This window comes from Haliaeetus albicilla, chromosome 18 (genome assembly GCF_947461875.1).
Source record: "Haliaeetus albicilla chromosome 18, bHalAlb1.1, whole genome shotgun sequence".
NCBI classification, from domain to species: Eukaryota; Metazoa; Chordata; class Aves; order Accipitriformes; family Accipitridae; genus Haliaeetus; species Haliaeetus albicilla.
In genome coordinates, this window is record NC_091500.1 from 29,522,888 (window position 1) to 29,548,169 (window position 25,282).

At 68.6% G+C, this 25,282-nt stretch overlaps 2 protein-coding genes across 8 annotated transcripts; both read left to right on the forward strand.

Annotated features, from left to right (window-relative positions):
- The first annotated feature begins 56 nt into the window (after window positions 1-56).
- GTSF1 (gametocyte specific factor 1) lies at window positions 57-4,823 on the forward strand. Of its 7 annotated transcripts, XR_011328660.1 has the most exons (10): window positions 57-227; window positions 400-526; window positions 615-704; window positions 795-870; window positions 981-1,195; window positions 2,396-2,484; window positions 3,097-3,313; window positions 3,415-3,501; window positions 3,977-4,093; window positions 4,570-4,823. XR_011328660.1 is itself a non-coding variant. In XM_069806286.1 (5 exons), the coding sequence occupies exons 1-5, from the start codon at window positions 135-137 to the stop codon at window positions 1,123-1,125; spliced, it is 531 nt and encodes a 176-aa protein (XP_069662387.1). In that variant the 5' UTR covers window positions 57-134; the 3' UTR covers window positions 1,126-1,219. The 7 variants fall into 7 exon arrangements, 1 of the variants encoding a protein (XP_069662387.1); XR_011328662.1 differs by lacking the exon at window positions 2,396-2,484 and having other exon boundaries at window positions 4,570-4,822; XR_011328661.1 differs by lacking the exon at window positions 3,097-3,313 and having other exon boundaries at window positions 4,570-4,821.
- Window positions 4,824-9,017: 4,194 nt separating this feature from the next.
- Window positions 9,018-25,055, forward strand: ITGA5 (integrin subunit alpha 5). Its single transcript, XM_069806252.1, is given in 31 exon segments — window positions 9,018-9,313; window positions 10,463-10,590; window positions 11,008-11,120; window positions 11,296-11,422; window positions 11,830-11,891; window positions 12,159-12,204; window positions 12,320-12,445; window positions 13,469-13,513; window positions 13,622-13,665; window positions 13,821-13,877; window positions 14,288-14,340; window positions 14,468-14,694; window positions 15,283-15,401; window positions 15,403-15,475; window positions 17,006-17,051; window positions 17,121-17,228; window positions 17,772-17,827; window positions 17,952-18,103; window positions 18,209-18,346; window positions 18,965-19,032; window positions 19,155-19,305; window positions 19,682-19,774; window positions 19,855-19,934; window positions 20,306-20,386; window positions 20,479-20,584; window positions 20,844-20,996; window positions 21,752-21,868; window positions 22,013-22,126; window positions 22,676-22,777; window positions 23,362-23,484; window positions 23,924-25,055. Coding segments are annotated over 31 exon segments (3,216 nt in total). The 5' UTR covers window positions 9,018-9,089; the 3' UTR covers window positions 24,008-25,055.
- Window positions 25,056-25,282: the final 227 nt, after the last annotated feature.

Here is a 25,282-nt window from a genome sequence, read left to right on the forward strand (position 1 = left end):
AGCGGAGCGCGGCAGCCCCGCAGGCCTCGCCGGAAGCCGGGCCCCGTTGCCGTGGTGACGCGGAGGCGCGTGAGGCCCGTTGGGAGTCTGTTAGGCCGAGCGGCCGGGGCCGGGGCTGCGGCCTGGGCCCCGCCATGGACGGTGAGGAGCTCGTCCCGTGTCCCTACGACAAAAGTCACCTCATCCGGGTGTCCCGGCTACCCTACCACCTTGTCAAGTGCCAGCGGGTGAGGGGGGGGTCGGGGCTGGGGCCTGCTGGGGGCCGGGGCTTGGGCCTACAAGGGGTTGGGTCTCGCTGGGGGCCGGGACGGAGGCCCGCTGGGGGTCAGCCAGCTCTGAGGTAGAGGCTCCCCCCGACAACGTAGCGCCTCTCACCTCTCCTCGCCCCCCCCCCCCCAGAACAACCCGCAGGTGGCCCGCACGCTGGCCACCTGCCCATTCAACGCCAGGCACAGGGTGTCCCAGGGCAAGCTGCAGAGCCACATCGCCTCCTGCCCTGACAAGCACCAGACCGACCTCCCCCACGGTACAGCATGGCCCCCCACCCCTCACCACCCCTGTGGCTGTGCTGAGCTGTGCCCTCCACCCCCCAGCTGTTCCCTCTGTCCGCACAGAGATGGACAGGTCCCTTGGCAAGAAGATGAAGCAACCGGAGGTCCCCACGGCCTGGCAGCCCCCGCCGTGCCAGGAGGACTGGGATGCTGGTGAGTGTCCGCAGGGTGCCAAGCAGCGCTCCTCCCCCGCTTGCCGTGTCACCCCAAGGCTGGCACATCCTCATCTCATCACCCTTTAAGAGCTGGAGGACCTGGAGGATCGCCCGCCGTTCGTCTTCAACATCAGGGAGAATAACCTGCTCCTCCCATGCGACAGGTAGGAGCCCGCAGGGCCGGGGACATCCCCTCCCTGGGTGCCCACATTTGGATGTCCCCCCTGCGGGGTGCTGCCCGCACCGACACCCCTGGTCCTCTCTTGTCCCCCAGCTCTGCCCCGGCAGCACCCACAAGCTGGAGCCAAGGCAGGGGAGCCACAGGACGCCCTGCGGCGGGTGCGGAGCGGTGGTCACAGGAGGGACTGCAGACAGTGGCGGCCGGACCAGGGCAGTGCCCGTCTCTCCCCCAGGACTGAGGGGACCACTGTGCCGGGGGGGCTGTGCCCCTTCGGCTGCTGCTGCTGCGGGGAGTGATCGTACCCACAGGTTTTAAATGCATGTTACAAATTAGCTGCCTGTGAGTGTGTGTGGTGTCCTGTCACCCTGGGGGGGGGGACAGAAGTGACCTTGTAGGGTGGGGACTGGGCCACCCGATGGGACGGACACTGGGGGCACCCATGGGATGGGGACCCAGTGGAACTGTGTGACTTGGGGATGGGGGCACTCTGGGCACAGGGACCCCAGGGGACCTCCGGTGTGGGCACATCGGGGCCCCAGCCTGCCCTGCTCCCCTTGGCAGGGCTCTCAGCCTGCCCTGCTCCCCCCACACTCCCCTTGCTGCCCTCCCAGCACTCTCTGCGCTGCCTGCCCCTTGTGGCACTGGCGAGTGGGGCCAGGGTCTGTAGCCCCACTCCAAGGGGGCTCTAGCACCATGGGGGGAGGCGGAGGACAACAGCTCCAGTGCACAGCAGGCTGTCACCCCCCCCAGGCCTGTCTGTGTCCCCATAACGCACCCAGAGTGTCCTTGTAACCCCTGGGCCAGGCCATATCCCTGTCACCCCCTCCAGTGTATCCCCATAACCCCCTGGGCCACCCCGTGTCCCTGTTGCCCCCCCCCAGTGTCTCCCTGTATCACCACAGCGTGTCCCCGTAACCCCCCTGCCTGCCTGTGCCCTGTCCCCCTCCAGCGTGTCCCTGTCCCCCCAGGCCCCCAGCGCCCCACTGTCCCCCTCACCCTGTCCCCAACCACCCCTAATCTTGGGCTCTGGGGGGGACAGCGACAAAGAGGATGACTGGGACTGAACAAGCTCAAGGTGACCCCAACCCCCACTCTGGTCCCAGTGCTGGGGGGCTGCTACTCACCCAGGGCACCAGATCCCCACCCCAGTCCATCTCCCACTGAAACAGGCGTTACCAGGCAGGGCCTGCCTGGATTTTGGGCTGCGGGGGGTGCTATTTTAGTGCCTTTGCGCAATGCGGGTGCCTCGTGCTCAGGCTGCGTCCCTGGGGCATCGGGCCCTGGGTTCCCCGCCCAAGGAGGGGGGGCCAGCTGGGGAAACCTCATTAACCCCCCCGCCCCATGCAGTCCTCCAAAAGATGTGTTGTCCCCCCCCCCACTGCCAGCCTGGCGGTGACACACCCATCACACCCAGACTGTGCTCAACACCAGCGTCACCCTGGGAACAGGGGATTCCCCCAATCCTCCACATCCCCCCCCCCCCGCAATTCCTTCTCCCCTTCTTCCAGTGGGATATCTCTGGGTGCTGGGGACCCCACGGAGTCCCCGCCACGCCGGGAGGTGAGGAGAGCTTGGAGGAGGCGACAGATTTGGGGCGGTATGTGTGGAAATGGGAATGCATGTGTCACGCCGCTTTTCCCGGCCGGGCTCCCTGCCCGCCCCGCCGCCGCCGCTCGCTCCCCAGCCTCCTCCAACACCCCGTCATCCAAGGCAGGCGGCAGGGACCCCGCAGGGCTGAGTTTGGGGGGGAAAACCTGCTTCTTTTTTTCTTTTTTCCAGCAGTTCACGGGGCGGTCAGATATATATCTTTCCCCGGCTGGTGGGGGGGAGCGCGCGGGTGGGGTCACGCTGGTCCCTCCTGGCCGGGCAGAGGAGGAGTGATCTGGTGTTGCAATTAATTCCTCCCTCACCAGTGCCAGAAATGCAGCTGCAGAGCGGTTTTTATGCGACTAATAACTCCCGTTAACGTACATCTGGCAGGAGCCGCACATCCTGGGCTCGGCCCATCTGGGAGACGCTTTTCCTCCCTCCATCTCCAGTCCTGAGGCTGAACACTGAATCGTCTAGCAGCGGCCGCTCCTTCCTCAGGCTTTAACCTGCCAAGCGCTAACCTTTGCCCGAGGCTGCCTTTTTTTTTTTTTCTTCACCCCCCAGACATGTTTTAAACCCATTTATTGAGTTTAGGGAGGGTTTTTTTATCCCCCCACAGCTCAGCACGGAGAATCAAGACGCGCCCGCCTGCCTGGGTTTATCTCAGCAGAAGGCTTTCGCCCGTGCATCCTCCCCGGCCGCAAATCCCATCCCTGTGCAGAGCTGGTGCTTCCGCAGCGGTGCCTGCTTCCCCTCGCCGAAGAGCGGGAATGTTTTCCCCTTGTGCTGCCTGCTCTGCCCGCAGGTGGAAAGCCATCCGAATCCCTGCCTGCTCCGTAAGGGTTAAGGAGGAATTTCTCCAGCTTTGTTGCCTCGCTTGTTTAAAAGCGTCTGACTGCTTCGGCTCTGCCTGACATCTCTCCCCTGTGGTTTCCAGAGCAGTTTCATGTGTGCTTCGAACCGTGCCAATAACGGCCTTGCAACACTTGCCGGGAGTTTTTGCTCGGAGGGTGGATCCAGCCGGGTAGGTTGGAGGGCTGGCTTATTTTCATCCATGAGCCGGATGGGAAACGACAGGCGTTTCCCCCCTTTTTCCACCTATTTTGCCATTATTTTCCTCTCGTCGAGAGCAGTCATGGATCCCAGAGAGTGGGAGCCCCCCTCGCACTGCTCCTCGGTGGAAGCCATTGGGTTTTCCCCGCGACGGGGACGCGAGGAGGTGGGGAGGGAGAGTTGGGCTTTTTTTGGTAGTGGCGCAGATATGTGTCACCTTCATCATCCCCTGCGGCGTCCAGCCGCCACTGCGGAGCGGGCGAGCCCTGCCGTGGCACAGCCACGCTTCAGGAATGGCAGTTCCTGGCTCCCACCCTGCTCCCCCCTTCCAGGACGGTCCCACCGTGTCACCTGGCTTCTCCCCGCTACGGTTTTGGGGAGATTTTATGCCTTTTTGGCCTTGCCCCACGTGCTTTAACCGCTTCTCCCCATTCTGTTCTGTGCAGTGATGAAACACCCTGTGTGCCCCCACCCTCGCACGGCTCCTGCAGCCCCGGAGATTCCTGCCGAGACCCCCCCCAGTACAGGCAGGGGTGACCAGCGCCACGTGGAGATGCGGAGCTGTGAGTACCGGCTCTGCCTGAGCAGCCCCAGCCGCACCAGTTCCCCAACACAATTCCCAGGAAAAAATTCCCCTCATCTTAACCCACGTTGTTCCCCTGCTGTGATTCAGCACCCAGCATCGTTCTCCGACTGGTATCTACTGGGGGGGGGATGGACGCACACAAAAAAAAACAGCATTTACTGTCAAACTGCGTCTGAAAGCGGCAGGAAAAGGAAGAGGGCAGGAACCGGCGAGCGTCTGGCGGTCGCAGGCAAATGGCAGCACCGAGGCCCAGGCTCGCCAGGGGCTTTGGAGTCGCCAGGTGGGAGCCACGGTTGGGGGGTTCAGAGAAGCCCCATCCCCTCAGCATTCCCCCCCCTGCTCCCCAGCAGCACCCCAGCCCCGGGGAGGGGGGATGCCCCAGCAGGAATCCCTCCCTGTGAAGCCCTTTTGAGGCTTCTTTTTTTTTACACCTTTTGCTTTTTATCTCTGCAGCTCATTGGGATCCCTCCTTCCTGCCGAGATTTGGCTCTCGCTACCCCCTCGGGGACAGATCCTGCCCCAGAGTGGGCACCTCCAGGGCTTGGCCCCAGCTCCTCCGGCAGCCAGGCTCCGCAGGGTGAGCAGGACTCCTTAAGGCAGGAAATTAGGCGGAAAAACAACAAATGCCCAGAAACAGCGGGGCCCGGTGAGGAGGGCTGGGCAGCGTCCGGCCCCCACCTCTCCGCTCGAGCACTAAAACTGCTGTTTCTGGCCTCAAAACGCCCTGTGCTTGATTCCGGGTTATCACAGCCATGTTACAGGGTGTTTTACCCAATATTGGGGTGCTGAAAAGGGTCAAAAAGGGGGTGGGAGCCTTTTGGGGGGGTGGGGATGTCCCCATGCTGCCTGGGAGGCAGGGGGCAGCTGGCCAAAAATGAGGTGGGGGTGAAATGGTCCCTGTGGCCCCAGCCAGCCCCTGCCCTTCCCGGGGGGGCTGACCCAAAGGGGGGTGAGACCCAAGGGGGGGGTCATGTGTGTCCCCCTGACCACAGGGCAGGGGCTGGTGGAGGCGTGTGTGAGCACACACACATGTGGTGGGAGTGCACATGTGTAAAGGCGTGTGCATACCATGTGTGAGTTCCCATGTTCCCACCCCCAGACCTCCCCAGGCGCTACCCAGGAACATGCACACGCTTACACACGCATGTGCACACCCCTCCCCAGCCCTGCCGTACCCACGGCAGGGCCAGCGGTGCCACGAGCACACACGTGTGTGTCAGCCACAGCAGTGCCACCTTTGCCCCGTGTCCCTGCCCGTGCCTCTGCCCTGTCCTGCCTGCCCCCCCCCACCCCAACCCCAGCACAGGGGCCCCCCGGGGCTGGCCGGGTGCCCGGCTCCCCAACGCCTGCGGCCGCCAGCGCCTTTTTGGGAAGCAGCCGGCGCGCGGGGCCGCATCCGCGCCCGTCCCCGGGCTCCTCGCCAGCCCCCGGGGCACCGAGCCAGCGCCCGTGCCCCCCCACCCGGGGAAACTGAGGCCGGGCACCCGACGGGCACCCTGGGTGTCTCACCCGTACCCCCACCCCTGGGTCTGCCCCGCTGTCACTGGCGAGTGCAGCCCCCCACCCATCAGGGTACCCCGGTGTCACCCTACGTGTGTCCCCCCGCCAAAACCCATGAGGGTCCCCCACCATGGCTGCCCCTGGGCCCCCCCCGCAGCCCCAGGCGCTGTCCCAGCCGGGGGGGGCTGGGGGTGACGTGGCCCCGCCGTCGGCCCAGGCTATATAGGGGCTGGCGGCGGCAGTGAGTCAGGCCCAGGGCCTCCCCGGCCCCCCCCCCAGCTCCCGCGGTGACTCAGGGATGCTCCCCGGCACTGGCCATACTTAGCCGGGAGCACCCGAGCCCTGACCCCGGCGTCAGCAGCAACCCGGGGTGGGGCCGTGGGAATGGGGGGGACATGGGGATGGCACCCATAGGGTGTCAGGAGGGTGGGGGGGGGGGCCATGGGGTGTCCCGGGGCTGGGACCGTGGGGCTGGCACCCCTGGGGTGTCCTGAGGATGGGGGTCACAGGGATGGCACCTACGGGGTGTCGGGATGGGGGGTCATGGGAATGGCACCCATGGGGTCTCCTGGGGATGGGGACAATGGGGACTGGGGGGGGGGGAGGCCATGGGGATGCCACCCATGGGGATGAGGGTGGCCCCGGATCAGACTCTTCCAGGCCCAGGGTGGGGGAAACTGAGGCACAAGTGGGGCAGCCTGTGGCCACAGGCACCCGCACGGCCCTTGCATGGGGACGCGGGGACGCAGGGACAAGCGTGAACAAGGGGACAGGGCTGGGACACACGCGTACACATGAGGGAGGGGACGGTGTTCGGGGCACACGCGTGTGCACGAGGGGTGGTGGCAGCGTGAGGCCGGGCGTGCGAGGCCGTGCAAGGGCAGGAAAGGCCCCGGCGCCAGCGCATTGTTCGCCACCGGCCGGTCACTTCCCCTGCCCCCCCCACGGCTGCGGAAACGTCCCCATTGTCCCCACGGGCCCCGTGCCCACGGGGGGGCACACGCACCCCTGCACCCACACCGTGTGTGCAAGCTCCCGCTCTTCCCTCCACCACCCACCCCGGGGGGGGTCAGCAGCAGGGGGAGCACCCACGGCAGGGTGCTGGGCAGAGAACTGAGGTGTCCAGGGCCTGGGTGGGGGGCCGGGGGGAGGCCCTGGACGCCTGGGTCGTCCCCCCCCAAGCCCCCCGAGCCCCCGGCCCAGCTGCAGCAGGCGCCATTGCATCAGCGGCGCAGGAATGCGGCCGGCCCCGCAGCAGGCGTGCGAGGCCCCCGGCCCCCCTCGCACGCCCCCTCGGCCCCTCGCACACTCGGGCACCCGCCTTGCACGGGGGCCGGTTGGGGGTTTTGGGGGGTGGGGGGGGTGTCCCACCCAGGAGGGGGGGTCCCCACCCTTTACACGAGCACACGGAGGAGCGGGCAGCGTTTGCACACGTGGAGGGACGCAGCGAGCGTGCGGCAGATGCACACGCGGGTTGGAGGGAGAGGCTGAGCGTGCACCAGTTGCACGCTTGCGCAGCGGGAGATGGTGGACGTGCAGAGTTTGCACACTCGCAGGGGGGCCCAAGCGTGCCCCGTTTGCACACTTGTGCCAAGCGAGACCCTGCGCGTGCACCATTCGCACGCTCGCGTGGAGACGGCAAAGGTGCCCGCGGGGAACACGTGGGGGGCACCACAGCCCCTCGCACGTAGACCCCGCACCGGGGTGGGGTGCTGGTGTGCCACCCCCCCGTGTCCCCCTTCCATGTCCCCCCGTGGGGGGTCCCGACCCCCCTGTGCAGCCGCGTGGGAATGGCTCCAGCTCCAACTCTGTTTCCGCTGTTTCCTTCCAGGAAGCGGCAGCCGGATCCGGCCCCCCCCCCCCCCCCCGTGTCCCCTTCCTCCCCGCCGCTGTCCCCCCCAAGCCTTGTCCCACTCCTGTCCCCCGTGTCCCACCCCTGCTGCTCCTCCCCAATGTCCCATTCCCCCCCCCCGCCGTGTCCTCCAGTGTCCCCCACTGGTGTCCTGTGTCCCCCACTGTGCTGTGTCCCCCCACGTGTACCCCCATGTCCCCTTGTGCCTGTCCCACCTGGGTCCCCCCATGGTGTCCTGTGTCCCTTTGTCCTCTCAGTGTCCCAGTACCCCCAGTGTCCTGTGTCCCAGTGTCCCAGCATGCCCTGCTGCCCTGCCCGCCCGCCCCCCCCCGTGTCCCCTATGTCCCCTCGTCTCCCCGTTGTCCCAGTACCCTCCAGTGTCCTGCCTACCGTGTCACCTGGGGTCTCATCCCCTCTGTCCCAGTCCCCTCACTGGTGTCCTGTGTTCTCAGTGTCCTGTGTCCCCTCAGTCCCCCGCAGTGTCCCAGTTCTGCCCCCACAGTGTTCCAGTCCCCAGTGTCCCATTGCCACCTGGCCCCCCATCTCTCCTGGTCTCTGGGTGTCCCCACAGTGTCCCATTCCCCCCTGGTGTGTTCCCAGTGTCCCAGTCCCTGGTGTCCCAGTCCTTCCCGGTGTCCCAGTCCTTCCCAGTGTCCCAGTCCCCCTCAAGTGTCCTGGTCCCCGGTGACCCTGTTCCCAGTGTCCCAGTCCCCTCGGGTGTCCCAATTCCTAGTGTCCCGGTCCCACCAGTGTCCCTGTTCCTGGTGTGCTGGTCCCACCAGTGTCCCCCCAGTGTCCCAGTCCCCTCGGGTGTCCCAGTTCCTGGTGTCCTGGTCCCACCAGTGTCCCTGCAGTGTCCTTGTTCCTGGTGTCCTGGTCCCACCAGTGTCCCCCCAGTGTCCCTGTTCCCAGTGTCCTGGTGCCCCTCAAGTGATCTGGTCCCCAGTATCCAGTGTCACGGTGTCCCACGGGTGTCCCCGGTGCCCTGGGGGTATCCTGGTGTGCCCGGGGTCTCCCCATCCCTGATGTCCCAGTGCCCCCCGGGGTGTCCCGGTGCCCCTCGGGTGTCCCCACCCCTGATGTCCCGCTGTCCCAGTATGTCCCAGTGTCCCTCGGCTGTCCCAGTCCCCCATGTCCCAACGCCCCCGGGGTGTCCCAGTGCCCTTCGGGTGTCCCCATCCCTGATGCCCCACTGTCCCAGTATGTCCCAGTGTCCCTGGGGTGTTCCAGTGCCCTTCGGGTGTCCCAATCCCTGATGCCCCGCTGTCCCAGTATGTCCCAGTGTCCCTCGGCTGTCCCACTCCCCGATGTCCCAGCGCTCCTCTGGCCGTCCCAGTCCCTGATGCCCCGATCCCTCCGGCGTGTCCCGGTGCCCCGGGGGTGTGTGTGTGTGTGGGGGGGGGTGTCCCGATCCCTGACGTCCCACTCCCCCCGGGATGTCCCGCCACCCCGTGCCCCCCCAGCTCCCCCGGTGCCGGTGCCGGTGCCGGTGCCCGGCGGGGCTCTGGCTCCTCCCCGGTGAGTCACGGCGGGGCGGGGCGGGCCGGGCCCCCCCCGGGCACTTTCCGAAGGGACTCGGGAACGGGAGGCAGCGCCGAGCCCGGCCAGCCCCTGCTCCGCCATGGCCCCGGCCCCGGCCCCGGCCCCCCCGCGCCGCCCCCGGCCCCGGTCCCGGCCCCGGTCCCGGTGCCGGTCGCTGCTGCCGCTGCTGCTGCCGCTGCTGCTGCCGCCGCCGTTGCCGGTCGGTGCCTTCAACCTGGAGGCGTCGCGGCCCGTCGCCTTCCACGGGGCCCCCGGGTCCCTCTTCGGTTTCGCCTTGGACTTTTACCTGCCCCGGCCCCGCAGGTACCAGGAAACGAACGGCACCGGGAAACGGCACCGGGAAACGGGAGCGGGAAGAGGGAGCGATCACCGGGGGGACGGGACGGGGAGCGGGAGCGGTCACCGGGACGGGTCCGGTCAACGGGAGCGGCCCCCCGGGAACTGGGGACCGGGAACCGGGGACCGGGAAAGGAACGGGATGGAACCCGGGCAGGCGGGAAGGGAATTGGGGAGCGGGTGGGACCGGGACCGGGGACCGGGACCGGCGGGATGGGGAGCGGCCGCGGGGGCGGGGAGCGGGGCGGTGGCGGGGACGGGACCGGGAGCGGGTAACGGGAACGGGGAGCGGGGCGGGGTAACGGGAATTGGCCACCGGGAAGCGGGAACAGGGTAACGGGAATGAGAATCGGGAACCGGGACGGCAACCGGGAACCGGGAAGTTCCCGGGAACCGGGAATAGGAACCGGGAACGGGAACGGGCCGGCCCCGGGGGGCTGAGGGCACCGGGCGGGGGCTGAGCCCCGACTCCGGTCCCGTCGTCCCCGTGTGTCCCGTCCCCCCCCCGCCCCGCTCCAGCCCCCGTCGGGGGTCCCGGGGCCCCGTTGCCCCCGGCCGGAGCGTTTCCTGTAACCGGAGCCGGGAGCTGCCCCCGGGGGGCGGTGGGGGCTCGGGGGGCGGGGGGGAACTGCCCTGCCCGCCTCCCACCCCCCCCTGCCCACGCGTGACCCGCACCCCGGGGGGGGGAACCAGGGGCAAACTGGGGGGCACCCCCCCTCCTTGTGTGTGTCCGCCAGGACCCGGGGGATGGGGGGGCGCAGAGGGGTCGGGGTGCCCCCGACCCCTCTGCGTCCCCCCATCCCCCGGGTCCTGGGTGCCCCCAGTGTCGTCCCCCCCACACCCGTGGGTGGTTTCAGCGCTTCCTCTCCCACGGAGCCGGAAGGGGTCACCCAGGCCCGGCCCCCCCCCCGCGGGCTGAGTCAGAGGGACCCGTGGGACCCGTGGGAGGGGGAACAACATACACATGACAAAGGTGGTGTGTGTCCCCCCCCCAGGACACCCCCACATCAGGGCTCCTGGGTCCCATTCACCCCGTGGGTGACAGCCACCATGTCCCCATGGGGACAGCTCCCACCCCCACCCTGAGCATCCCACTCACATCCCCCCCCCCCACAGCGTCAGCATCCTGGTGGGTGCCCCCAAAGCCAACACAAGCCAGCCCAATGTCACCCAGGGGGGGGCCGTCTACCACTGCCCCTGGCCCCCCGGCGATGACTGCACCCCCATCGACTTCGACCACATCGGTAAGGGGATGGGGACATGGGTGGGGACAGCCCCCCCCCCCCCCCGGGCATGGGGACAGGGTGGCGACATGGGTGGGGGACAAGGACGAGGACACTGGTGGGGATGGGACCCCCCCCCCCCCCAAGCATAGGGACAGGGATGGGCATGGTCGGGGACAGGGACACAGCCCCCAGCACCCATGGGACCCAGTAACCCCCCATGGGCCCCTCCAACAGCCCCCCCCCCCCCCAGCCCAGCCTCACATCATCATCCCCAACCGCCGTGACCCCCCCCAAGGCCGTGGCCTTGGCACCGCAGCCGGGCTCTTGTTTCACCTGGTTAATGACAAACCTGGGGGGAGCAGTGGGTGCTGGGGGTCCCATGGGTGCTGCAGCAACGGCTGCCAACCTGACCCTTTCTCCCTCCGCCCCCCACAGGGACCCGCACCCACGATTTCGGGGGCAACAGCACGGAGACCCCCGACCCCGTCGAGTTCAAGTCCCTGCAGTGGTTCGGGGCCACCGTGCGGGCGCACAACGCCTCCATCCTGGTACGGGGGACACACACGGGGGGGGGAATGGGGGACACAGCAGGGCATGGAGTCGGGGGGCGGTCATGGGGTAGGGGGAGCAGGGGGCACAGTGGGAGCAGTGGCAGGGGTCCATCCATGTGCGGACCCCCTGTTCTCCCCCTCCCCACGGCCCCCCTGTTGCCCCCCCCCCCAGGCCTGCGCCCCGTTGTACAGCTGGAGCCCCCCCAAGGAGGAAGGGGGGGGCCGGGAGCCGGTGGGCACCTGCTTCCTCTCCATCGGCAACTTCTCCAAGTTTGTGGAGTACGCGCCCTGCCGCTCAGGTGGGACCCCCCTGCTGCCCCCCACACACCTGCAGACCCCCAAGCAGCCTCCAAGCACCCCCAGCCTGGCACCCATGGGTGGCACCACTGGGCATCCCCCCCCCTGCCCACTATCCATGGGTGACACCCCCAGAACCCCCTGCCTGGTGCCTCTGGGTCCCTGGGCATCACCCCCCCCATGCCCAGCACCCCCAGGGTGACCCCCCCCCGGCAGACCCTGCCTGGCACCCAGGTACACCCCCAGGCATCCCCGCTGCTTGGATGTCACCCCCATAGCCCCCCCCAACCAGCACCCATGGGACCCTGGGCATCCCCAGCCTGACACCCTGGGGGGTGATACCCCCCATAGCCCCCCCCCCCAGCACCCATGGGGCCACCCCCAACCGCCGGCCCCTCTCTGTCCACAGACCTGAATTCTGCGGCCGGGCAGGGCTACTGCCAGGGGGGCTTCAGCGCCGAGTTCACCCAGGTTGGGGGGGCACGGGGGATATAAGGGGACATGGGGGGTATTGAGGGGATGGGGAGGGTGAGGGTTGGGGGGCATGGAGGCGCAGGGGTACCTAAGGGTATATTGGGGGTTATGGGGGGGTAAATTGGGGGTTATGGGGGTATATTGGGGGTCATGGAGGGTATATGGGGGGTGGGGGCATATATAGGGGTCTGGGGGCGTATAGGGGGTGTGGGGGGCCCTGGCTCATGCCCCAGGCTGACGGGGGTCCCCCCGGTCTCTCCGCAGACGGGACGGGTCCTTCTGGGGGGGCCCGGCAGCTACTTCTGGCAAGGTGAGACCCCAGCCCCTGCCTGTCCCTGCCTGTCCCTAAGCACCCCTGCCCACCCTGCCCGTCCCGGCGCGGCAGGCAGCACCCTTGGGTGCTGAGGGGCTGCCCGTGCCCCCAGGGCAGGTGATGTCGGCGACGCAGGAGCAGATCACGGCCTCCAGCTACCCCGAGTACTTCATCCAGGAGGTGGCCGGGCAGCTCCAGACACGTCAGGCGGCCCCCACCCACGATGACAGCTATATGGGTCTGCTGGGGGACACGGGGGGACGGGGGCATGGGGGACATGAGGACACGGCAGGGCAGGGACAGGGGAATGGGGACATGGGGGATGTGGGAGACACGTGGGGTACGGGTACGTGGGAGGATAGGGACAGGGGCATGAGGACGTGGGAGACATGGGGGGCATGGGGACATGGGGGACACTGGAGACACATGGGGTATGGGGACATGGGAGGACGGGGATGGGCATGGGGACGTGGGGGACATGGGAGAAATGGGGAACACAAGGGGACAGGGGCATGGGGACATTGGGAGGATGGGGACGGGGCAAGGGGACATGGGGCACAGGGGATGTGAGGACACAGGAGACACATGAGGTGTGGGGACATGGGGGGACAGGAACATGGGGACGTGGGGAACATGGGAGTGGGGACATGAGAGGATGGGGACAAGGGCATGGGGATGTGGGGCACGGGATGTGAGGACACAGGAGACGAGTTGTGGGGACATGGAGGGACGGGGACATGGGGACATGGGAATGGGGACATGGGGGGACAGGGACACAGGGGGACAGGGACATGGGGACATGGGCGACATGGAATGGGGACATGGAGGGACAGGGACGTGGGGACATGGGGAACATGGGAATGGGGACATGAGAGGATGGGGACAAGGGCATGGGCACGTGGGGCACGGGATATGAGGACACACATGAGGTGTGGGGACATGGGGACATGAGGGACACGACATGGGAGACACATGGGGTATGGGGACATGGGGGGATGGGGACATGGGGCATGGAGGGCATGGGATACATGGGGACATGGGACAGGGGCACAGAGAGACACAGGGACATGGGGCTTGGGGCACAGGGACGTGGGGACACGAGGGCATGGAGGAAGGACTTGGGGGACAGGGCACGGGGGGTGCAGGGACATGGGGCACAAGGGCATTGGGGACACGGGGGTCAGGGTGGTATCAGTGGCACAGGGGGGCATGGTGACATGGGTGACAACGCGGGGTGACACCTCTACACCCCCACCCCCAGGCTACTCAGTGGCGGTCGGCGAGTTCAGCGGGGACACGACCCAAGGTGGGTGCCACCAGGGTGCCAGGGGGAGGGTGACATGGTGGGGGGGGGTGGTCACAGCCCCCCCCCAACCTGGGCACCCCCCTGACAGTGTGACTTTGTCCCTTGCAGATTTTGTGGCTGGTGTCCCCAAGGGCAACCTCACCTACGGCTACGTAAGGCTGGGGGGGACAGGGGACATGGGGGACAGGGGCTGGGGGGGACACGGGGGGGCACCTGGGGGGGACCCAGCTGCCCGGGTTCCCTGGGACCCAGCTGCCCGGGTTCCCTGGCTGCTGTCACAGTGTCCCCCTGTCCTCCATGTCCCCAGGTCACCATCCTCAATGGCACCAACATGAAGTCCCTGTACAACTTCTCAGGGGAGCAGGTGGGGCCGGGAGGGGGGGGGGTCCTGGGCGGGGGCAGGGGGTGTCCAGGCAGTGTTGGGGTGCCCACCTGGGGTGCTGGGTGCCCTCACAGGGTGCCTGGGTGCAAGGGGAGCTGAGGGGAGGGTGGTCCTACAGAGGGTGGGGGGCACCCATGCATGGTGGGAGCACCCACATAGGATTGGGGGGTGCCTGTGCGGGGTGGGGGGGCACCTGTGCAGGGTGGGGGTCACCTCTGCAGGGTGGCAGGCACCAGTGCAGGGTGGGGGCCACCTGTGCATGGTGGGAGCACCCACAAAGGCTGGGGGAATTCTATGCAGGCTGGGGGGGGGGGGCACCCATGCAGGGTGGGGGTGCCCACCCAGCACCCCCCCCAGCACCCCCCCCAGCACCCCGCTCCCCCCCCCATCAGATGGCAGCGTATTTCGGCTACGCGGTGGCAGCCACGGACGTGAACAACGACGGGTGAGTGCCCCCCCCCACAACCAACCTGCATGAGTGCTCCTGCTGGGCACCCATGGGTGCCCCCCTACCCCCCCCCACCCGGGGGGTCTGCTGGCTGCGGGGGGGGTCTGATATCTGCTGCCCGCAGGCTGGCAGACCTACTGGTGGGGGCCCCCCTCTTCATGGCGCGGACAGGGGAGGGACGGGTGCAGGAGGTGGGCAGGGTGTACCTGTACCTGCAGCTGCCGGGGGGGGCCCTGCCCACCCCTGCCATGGCACCCACCCCCGCCATGGCCCTCACCGGACCCCAAGAGTTCGGGCGCTTCGGCAGCGCCATCGCCCCCCTGGGCGACCTGGACCTGGACGGCTTCAATGGTGGGTGCCTGGGGCTGGGGGGGGGGGGGGGGCACAGGGGGGGTCTCTGGGCTATAGGGTGGCACAGGGTGGTTTAGGGGGTGCCCAGGGCAGGGCACAGGGGGTGCGGGGGGGTCCCTGGGGGGGGCACAGGGGTGTGGCTGGGTTATAGGTTGACATAGGGGGTGCATGGGGTGCCCGGTGGGGGGGCACAGGGGGTGCAGGTGTCCCCAGGTTCTGGGGTGGCCTGGGGGACACCAGAGGGACACGTGGGGGCTTGGGGACAGCAGAGATGCTGGGGGGGGGGTTTACTGGGGGGCACCCAATGGCTGGGAGCACTGGGGGGGTCTGGGGAGGGGCACAAGGGGGGGTTCCTGAGGACACAGGGGGATGTGGGGGCAAGTGGGGGCTTGGGGACACCCAGGGGTACCCAGGGTGGGGGGTGGCATAGGGGTGCAGGGGGTGCCTGGGCTATAGAGTGGCATGGGGGGGGGGTAAGGGGGTGGTAGGGGGGTCCCTGTGCTGTTGGGTGGCATGAGGGGGTGCATGGGGTGCCCAGGGGGAGCGGCACGGCCCCCCCCCGTGCCCCCCCTGAGCGATGTGGCGCAGACGTGGCGGTGGGGGCCCCCCTGGGCGCCGAGGGCCGGCAGGGGCTGGTGTACATCTACAGCGGGCGGGGGGCCGGGCTGCACCCCCAGCCCGCCCAAGTGCTGCGGGGGGACTGGGCGCCCGGCCCGGCACCCCGACTTCTTCGGAGCCGCCTTGCGTGGGGCCACGGACCTGGATGGCAACGGCTACCCGGGTAAGGCACCCACCACCCCCCCAGCGGGGGCACCCGGCCCCGGGGTCCCACCCCAGGGGTGCTCAGGGGCTGGGGACACCCAGCCTGGCTGTGCCACCCCATGGCCAGGGACACCAGGTCCCATCTGTGCCAGCCCATCAGTGCCCTATGGCTGGGGACACCCACCCAGCCTGGACATGCCACCCATGGCCAGGGGCACCCAGCCCAAGGTGTCCCCATGGGTGGGTGTCCCATGGTTGGGGACACCCAACCTGGCCATGCCACCACATGGGTGCCCCTTGGTTGGGGACACCCATGGTTCAGCCATAGCACCCCATGGAGGGGCCACCCAGCCCCAGGTGTCCTCATGGGTGGGTGTCCCATGGTTGGGGACACCCAACCTGGCCATGCCACCACATGGGTGCCCCTTGGTTGGGGACACCCATGGTTCAGCCATAGCACCCCATGGAGGGGCCACCCAGCCCCAGGTGTCCTTATGGGTGGGTGTCCCATGGTTGGGGACACCCAACCTGGCCATGCCACCACATGGGTGCCCCTTGGTTGGGGACACCCATGGTTCAGCCATAGCACCCCATGGAGGGGCCACCCAGCCCCAGGTGTCCTCATGGGTGGGTGTCCCATGGTTGGGGACACCCAACCTGGCCATGCCACCACATGGGTGCCCCTTGGTTGGGGACACCCATGGTTCAGCCATAGCACCCCATGGAGGGGCCACCCAGCCCCAGGTGTCCTCATGGGTGGGTGTCCCATGGTTGGGGACACCCAACCTGGCCATGCCACCACATGGGTGCCCCTTGGTTGGGGACACCCATGGTTCAGCCATAGCACCCCATGGAGGGGCCACCCAGCCCCAGGTGTCCTCACGGGTGGGTGTCCCATGGTTGGGGACACCCAACCTGGCCATGCCACCACATGGGTGCCCCTTGGTTGGGGACACCCATGGTTCAGCCATAGCACCCCATGGAGGGGCCACCCAGCCCCAGGTGTCCTCACGGGTGGGTGTCCCATGGTTGGGGACACCCAACCTGGCCATGCCACCACATGGGTGCCCCTTGGTTGGGGACACCCATGGTTCAGCCATAGCACCCCATGGAGGGGCCACCCAGCCCCAGGTGTCCTCATGGGTGGGTGTCCCATGGTTGGGGACACCCAACCTGGCCATGCCACCACGTGACAGGGGACACCCAGCCCCAGGTGTCCCGTGGATGGGTGTCCCATGGTTGGGGACACCTATGGTTCAGCCATACCACCCAACGGGGGTGACACCCAGCCCCAGACACCCCTGCCATGTGGTGTCCCATGGTTGGGGACACCCAACCTGGCCATGCCACCACGTGACAGGGGACACCCAGCCCCAGGTGTCCCCGTGGATGGGTGTCCCATGGTTGGGGACACCCATGGTTCAGCCATACCACCCAACGGGGGTGACACCCAGCCCCAGACACCCCTGCCATGTGGTGTCCCCACTGCCACCCCTCCCGACCATGTCACCCCACATCTGGTGACACCCCTGTCCCCTTCTCCCCGCAGACCTCCTGGTGGGCGCCTTTGGGGTGGACACGGCCGTGGTGTACAGGTGGGTGCCGCCGGCTGGGGGGGGTGTCCCTGGGGTGTCCCCGGGCTGTCCCTGACGCCCTGTCCCCAGGGGCCGCCCCATCGTCCATGCCAGCGCCGCACTCAGCGTCTTCCCCACCATGTTCAACCCCGAGGAGCGCAGCTGCGTCCTCGAGGACACCGGCCTCCACGTCCCCTGGTGGGTCACACCGTGACGGGCACCCCCGTGGGGTCTGGGGGTTCTCATGGGTGGGGGGTAAATGGGAGGGGTTGGGGATACCCAGGGTGTCCCCAGGTTCTGGGGTGGCCTGGGGGACACCAAGGGGACATGTGGGTGCTTGGGGACAGCAGAGATGCTGGGGGGGGTGGTTACTGGGGGGCACCCAATGGCTGGGAGCACTGGGGGGGTCTGGGGAGGAGCACAAGGGGGGGTTCCTGGGGATACAGGGGGATGTGGGGGCAAGTGGGGGCTTGGGGACACCCCATGGGGAGATGGGGGTGGAGGGCACAAGGGGGGCACCCAATGCCTGGGGGCACCGGGGGGGGTGTCTGTGGTGGGGGACCCTGAGGAGTGGTGGGGGCATTGGGGGCGGACATCCAGAGGTGTTGGGGACAATTGGGGATGGAGGATGCTGGGGGGGGGGGGCACAGAGGGATGGGAGGGGACCCGGGAGAGACCTGGATGCTGGTGCACCCATGGGGTGGGGGGTCCCATGGGTGTCCCCCCTGCCCCCCCCCCCAGCATCAACGTCAGCTTCTGCCTCAACGCCTCGGGGCGTCACCTGCCCGGTCCCATCGGTGAGTCCGGGGGGGGGACAGACAGGGGACATGGAGGGGACACCTGCCTGGGGGACCCCGGCATCTGGGGCACCCGGACGCCAGGGTCCCTGACACGAGTGTGTGTGTGTGTGTCCCCCACAAGGTTTTGCGGTGGAGCTGAGCGTGGATGCGGCAAAGGCTGGGGGGGGGCGGCGGGCGCTGTTCCTCCAGGGGGGGCAGCCCACCCGCACCCTCACCCTGCCCGTCCCCAACGGCGCTGGCACCCGGTGCCGCACCATGGCCATCTTCCTACGGGTACGCCGGGACCGGGGAGGGAAGGGGGTGGGGGGGCACCCAGTGGGACCCCCACCCACCCACCCTGCTGCTCACTGTGTGCCCCCCCGCCACCACCACTGGCAGAATGAGTCGGAGTTTCGGGACAAGCTGTCACCCATCGCTGTGGGGTTGAGCTTCGCCCTGGACCCCCACGCCCCCCCCGACACCCATGGGCTGCACCCAGTCCTGGCCGCCCATACCCACACAAGACTGGAAGCCAAGGTATGTCCCGGCACCCCACGGCACCCAGTGTCACCCCCCAGCACCCTGTCCCACCCCATGCTACTCAGTGTCACCCCATGCCTCCCCGTGGCACCCAGTGGCACCCCATGGCACCCCATGGCACCCAGTATCACTCCATGTGTCCCATGGTACCCTGTCCCACCCCCTGGCACCCCGTGTCACCCTATGGCACCTTCTGCCACCCCATGCCACCCAGTGCCACCCCATGGCACCCCATGGCACTCCATGCCTCCCCATGGCACCCAGTATCACTCCATGTGTCCCATGGTACCCTGTCCCACCCCCTGGCACCCCATGCCACCCAGTCTCACCCCACGGCACCTTCTGCCACCCCATGCCACCTGGTTTCACCCCATGGCACCCGGTCTCACCCCTTGCCACCCAGCAGCACCCTGTGCCACCCATTGCCCCCCCCATCACCTATTGTCCCCTGTGTCACCCGCTGTCCCCTGCATCACTCAATGTCCCCATGTCCCCCATCGCCCCCGTGCCCCCATCACCTCCATGTCCCCATCACCCCGTGTCCCCCATTGCCCGTGTGCCCCCATTGGCCCCGTGTCCCCCACCACCCCCATCGTCCCCGTGTCCCCCACGCAGGCTCACATCCAGCTGGACTGCGGGGAGGACAACGTCTGCGTGCCCGACCTGCAGCTGGAGGCATCCACGTAAGTGGGCACACGGGGTGGGGGGGGCCAGGAGGGGACCCGGGGGGGGGGGGGGGTTGGGGGGTCCCAGTAGGACCTGGGGGGCCGTGGCGCAGGGTGGCCGTGACGCAGGGTCCCCGCAGGGACCGCCGTGTCGTCTACCTGGGGGACCGCAACAGCCTGAACCTGACCTTCAACGCCCGCAACCAGGGCGAGGGGGGGGCTTACGAGGCCGAATTGCACGTGCGGCCCCCCCCTCACGCCCAGTACACCGGGGTGCTGCGCCCACATGGGGTGCGTGTGCGGGGGTGCACGGTGGGGGGGCTCGCTGGGCATGGGCTGGGGGCCCTCTGGTATGGGGTGGGTGCGTGGTGGTGGAGGGGGGGGTCAGGGGGTGCCCCCTGGTGTGGGGTGGGTGCACAAGGGGACCCCAAGTATGGGGTGGGTGCCCCCAGGTATGGGGGGATGCATATGGGTGTCCCCTGGATATAGGGTGGGTGCTGGTGGGTGCCCCCAGGGTGAGGGGTGGGGGCATGGGGGTGTTTGTTGGGTATGGGGGTGGGTGCCCCCAGGTGAGGGGTGGGTGCCCCTGGATGTCCCCAGGTGTGGGGTGGGTGCCCCATGGCCCCCCTGGGTGCCGTCACCCCTGATGTGTGTGTGTGTCCCCCAGAATTTCTCTGCGCTGAGCTGTGAGCTCGGGGTGGGCAACGGCTCGAGCCCCCTCATCTGCGACCTGGGCAACCCCATGAAGGCGGGCGCCAGCGTGAGTGGGGGGCACGGGGGGGATGGACACAGGGGGTGCGGGGGGGGGGCCCGGCGTGACCCCCTTCCCTCTGCTCACAGATCTGGGGGGGGCTGCGCTTCACTGTCCCCCACCTCAGCGACAGCAGTAAGAGCGTCCGCTTCGAGCTGCAGATCCGCAGGTGGGGGGGCCCTGGGTTGGGGGTCCTGGGTGGGTGGGTGGGGGGAGATCCTACGTGGGGGAGGTCTGGAGGAGAGGCACCCCAGTGGGGGGGGGCTCTGGGTCCCACCTGGGGCACTCCAAGGGGGTCGGGCTGTGGGGTCCCACCCAGGGTGACCCTTGGGGGGGGCTTCTGGGGGGGGGCATCTGGGGACATTCAGTGGGGGGGTCCCAAAAGTGAGGGTGTCCCATTTAGGCTTGGCGGAGAGTCATACTGGGGGACTCATCTTGGTGGGGGGTCCCTTGGGGTGGGAGGGATCTCCTGGCAGCGGGTGCCCCCCAGTGCCAGCAGCCGGGGGGGGCCATGCCGTGACCCCCCCCATGTGCCGGCAGCAAGAACGCCAACAACTCGCAGAGCGAGGTGGTGACGGTGCCGCTGGAGGTGCGGGCGGCCACCCGCCTCTCCGCCTTCGGGTGAGTGTCACAGGCGCTGGGGAGGGGGTCCCGGGGGGGGACACACACGGGGTGTTGAGCCCTGCCTGACCCCCATGTGTGTCACCCCCCAGGGTGTCACGGCCTGACGTCGTCACCATCCCCGAGGGGGGCTGGACGGCCGAGCGGCCACCACAGCGGCTGCAGGACCTGGGGCCACCCGTGGAGCACGTCTACGAGGTGAGGGAGAGCCCCAGTCCCCAACCCTGGGGGTCCCCATGTCCCCAACCCTGGGGGTGCCCATTTCCCAGACCCTGGGGGTCCTCATGTCCCCTAAACCAGGGGTGCCCATGTCCCCAGCTCTGGAGGTCCCCATGTCCCTGACTCCAGGGCTGTCCATGTCCCCATGCCGTGGGTGTCCCCATGGGTGCCATGTCCCCATGCCGTGGGTGTCCCCCCACGCTGCCATGTCGTCCCCCCCCGACCCCGGTGCCATCAGGTGGTGAACGAGGGTCCCAGCGCCATCAGCCACGGCACCCTGGAGCTGAGCTGTCCCCTGAGCTACCGGGGCCACCCCCTCCTCTACGTCACCGGCCACTCGGGACCCCGCAACTGCTCCACCAGCCACCCCCTGGACAGCCTGCACCTGGCGGTGCGCCCACGGGGACGGGGACCAGGGGTGCTGGGGACATCGGGTGGCACTGGGAGGTGGAGCACTGGGGGGCAGTGGGGGCACTGGAGGGTGCTGGGGACATTGGGTGGCACTGGGGACATTGGGTGGCACTGGGAGATGGAGCACTGGGGGTCACTGGAGGGTGCTGGGGACATTTAGGTGGCACAGGGGACATTGGGTGGCACTGGGAGATGGAGCACTGGGGGGCAGTGGGGGCACTGGAGGGGGCTGGAGGGGGCTGGAGACATTGGGTGGCACTGGAGATGGAGCACTGGGGGTCACTGGAGGGTGCTGGGGACATTTGGGTGGCACAGGGGACATTGGGTGGCACTGGGAGATGGAGCACTAGAGGGTGCTGGAGACATTGGGTGGTACTGGGGACATTGGGTGGCACTGGGAGATGAAGCACTGGGGGGCAGTGGGGACACTGGAGGGTGCTGGGGACATTGGGTGGCACTGGGAGATGGAGCACTGGGGGGGCAGTGGGGACACTGGAGGGTGCTGGGGACATTGGGTGGCACTGGGAGATGAAGCACTGGGGGGCAGTGGGGACACTGGAGGGTGCTGGGGACATTGGGTGGCACTGGGAGATGGAGCACTGGGGGGCACTGGGAGGTGGTGGGGAAAGAGGACACCAGTGGCAGAGGGAGATTGGGGGTGGCAGGGGGTGGCACTGGGTACCAGAGGGGGTGGCTGGGGGACAGGGCTGTCCCCAGAGCCGACCCCTCCCGCAGGAGCAGGAGCAGAGCCCGGACACCCACGTCCTGCAGCGCCGGGACACGGGGGACACGGTCACAAGGAACACGCGGGACACGCGGGCCAGCGGCCCCCCCGCGCCCCCCCAAACCCTGGTCAGTACCCGCGTGTCCCCATGCCCACGTGTCGCTTTGCCCATGTGTGTGTGTGTGTCCCCCAGCCCCGTGTCACCCCCAGGCTGGCACGTGCCCTCCGTGGGTGCTGTCCCTGAGGTGGGTGACACGTGGGGGGGGTCACAGGGGTGTCCCGAGGCCGAGTGTTTCCGGCTGAGCTGCCCCATGGGGGGGCTGGAAAAGCAGCAGCGGGTGAGCCTGCGCCTGACCTTCCACCTCTGGGCCCCCTCCCTGCGGCAGGTGAGACCCCTGGGACCCCCCCGGGCCCCCCAGTGTCCCCATCATCCCCCCACCCCAGCACCCCACCAAGCGTCCTGACCCCCCCACTGGGACCCAGTTCCCCTGTGGGGGTGGGTTAGCGGGTGCCCTGGTCCCCCAGGGGGGTGGGTGCCCTTGTCTCCCGTTGTGGGGGGGGGGTTAGTGGGTGCCCCAGTCCCTCGTGGAGGTGGGTCAGTGGGTGCCCTGGCACCACAGTTGCCCCGTGTGGGTGCCGGGTGGGGGTGCCCATGGTCCCCTGTGGGTGTTCATGGGTGTCAGTGGGTGCCTGTTGGTTCATGGGGGTGTTGCTGGGTGGCTGTGGGTGCCCTGTGGGGATCCGTGGGTGACCGTAGGTGTCCCAGGGGTGTCCCGCAGGTGTTGGTGGGTGCTCGTGGGTATCGGTGGGTGCCCCGTGGATGTCCATGGGTGCCCTCTGCATGTCCGTGGGTGTCCTGTGGGTGTCCGTGGGTGCCCCACGGGTGTTGGTGGGCACCCGTGGGTGCCCACGGGTGCTGACGGCGGGTGCCGCAGAGGGAGGTGCGGGCGCAGGCGCTGCGCTGTGAAGCCGAGTACCGGGTGCTGCGGCTGCCGTACCGCGTCCGGCCCCAACACTACCCCAGCCAGCGCCTGCAGGTGACCGGGGGACGGACGGACACGGGGGTCACCCCGGGGTGGCAGGTGGTGACAGGGCTGCCGTGGGTGTGGGGTGACACCGTGGGTGGTGGTGTGACCCCGTGGGTGGCACTGTGCACGATGCTGTGGGTGGCAGGAGGTGACGGGGCTGCTGTGGATATGGGGTGACGCCGCGGGTGACCCCACGGGTGACGCCACAGATGGTGGGTGGTGATGGGGCTGCAGTGGGGGCATGCAGGGTGACACTGTGGGTGACCCCACGGGTGACACCATGGGTGGCAGGTGGTGACGGGGCTGCAGTGGGTGGAGGGTGACACCACGGGTGACACTGTGAGTGACCCTGTGGATGATGCTGTGGGTGGCAGGAGGTGATGGGGCTGCAGTGGGTGCAGGGTGACCCCACGGGTGACGCCATGGGTGACCGCATGGGTGACCCCACGGGTGACAGGGGTGCAGTGGGTGCATGCAGGGTGACCCCACGGGCGACGCCATGGGTGGCAGGTGGTGAAGGGGCTGCAGTGGGTGCAGGGTGACCCCACGGGTGACGCTGTGGGTGACCCCACGGGTGACACCATGGGTGGCAGGTGGTGACAGGGCTGCAGTGGGCGCGCGCCGAGGGCAGCGCGGGGGTGCCGGTGTGGGTGGTGGTGCTGGCGGTGCTGCTGGGGCTGCTGCTGCTCGCCCTGCTCTGCTACGGCCTCTACAAGGTGGGTCTGGGGGGGGCCGGGGGGCGGAACATGGGTGGCACGGGGGGACATGGAGGTGACGGGGGTGGGGGGCATTTTTGGGGCCACAGGGGACATGGAGGAGGGTATGGGGGGGATGCAGGGGACGGGCACCATGGGGGGGCACAAGGGAGATGGGGGGCACAGGGCACCACGGGGGGGGCACAAGGGACATGGGGGGGCACAAGGGACATGGGGGACACAGGGATATGGGCACTCTGGGGGGGCACAGGGAGATGGGGGGCACAGGGAGATGGGCACCATGGGGGGGCACAAGGGACATGGGGGGGGCACAAGGGAGGTGGGGGGCACAGGACACCATGGGGGGGCACAAGGGACATGGGGGCACAGGGACACGGGCACCGTGGGGGGCACAGGGCACAAGGGGGGGGCAGGGGTTCCCCCTGACCCCCCCCCCCAGCTGGGCTTCTTCAAGCGCTCGGGCCCCTACGGCACCGCCATGGAGAAGGCGCAGCTGAAGCCCCAGGCGGCCTCGGAGGCCTGACGGGGCCCCGCACCGCCGGCGCCCGCCGGCGTCACCCGCACCGCACCGCGGGCCACGCGCTGCCGCCGGGCACCGTGCCGGGACGGGCACCGCCGGGCCGGGCACCGACGCGCTGGGTACCACCGTACCGGGCACCGTCAACACGCTGGACACCGTCACGCCGGGCGGCGACAGTCCCGGCGTCACCGGGACGGGTACCGTTGCCGGACTGGGTACCGCCAGGACAGGCGTCACCACTGGACTGGGTACCACCGGAACGGGCATCACCACCGGATGGGGTACCGCCGCCGGGATGGGCATCACTGGCACACGGGGTGATGCCGAGCCGGGCACCAACACGCTGGACACCGCCGTGCCACCCGGGCACAAACGCCGGGCCGGGTACAACCGCCATGAGCTGGCACAACCTGCATGCTGGGCACAACCGCCGGGCCAGGCACCGCCACACCGGGACCTCACCGCCGTGCCAGGCACCAACCGCCATGCTGGTGGCATCGCTGCTGTGACCGGCACTGCCACCCCCGGGCACCACGGTGACAGCCAGGACACCGGTGGGATGGACAACACCCTGCCGGGCACCGCCGGTGCCTACACCGTCACCGCGCCCTGTGACCCCACCTGGCACAGGACCTGGGGACACGCGCGTCCCAGTGTCACCCTCTCATGGTGTCACCTTGTTGCGGTGTCACCTGGTCGTGGTGTCACCCGGTTGCGGTGTCACTTGGTCACAGTGTCACCCGGACGCGGTGTCACCCGGTTGCGGTGTCACCCTATCACGGTGACACCCAGTCGCGGTGTCACCATCTCACGGTGTCACCCGGCTGCGGTGTCACCCGGCGCGGCTGATGCGCGCTGCACTGCCCGTGCCCCCCCCGCCGCGGGCACCTCACTTTGCACTGACCCCGCACCCAAAATTTGGGGGATGGGGGGGGACACGACACACGCAATGACTCAACCCCCCCCCATCCATGTCCCCGGGGTGTCCCTGGCCCGCGGGGGGGTGATTGCACTAGCATTGGGGGGGGGGAACCGGGGGCACAGGCGGGCGCTGGAGGCGGGGGGGGGGACGGATGGGAGGGGGGGAACCGGCTTCGGTTTGTATTTAATTGGGGGGGGGGGCGACCTCGGGGCCCCCTAATAAATGTGTCTGACCCAGAGCTGCGGTGCAAAGTGAGCACGGGGGGGACACACGAGACACGGGGGGGGCACGGCTGAGCGCACACGCGTGTGCAGGGGTGTCGGGTGACACCATTACCGCCCTCATTAGCAGCCGGG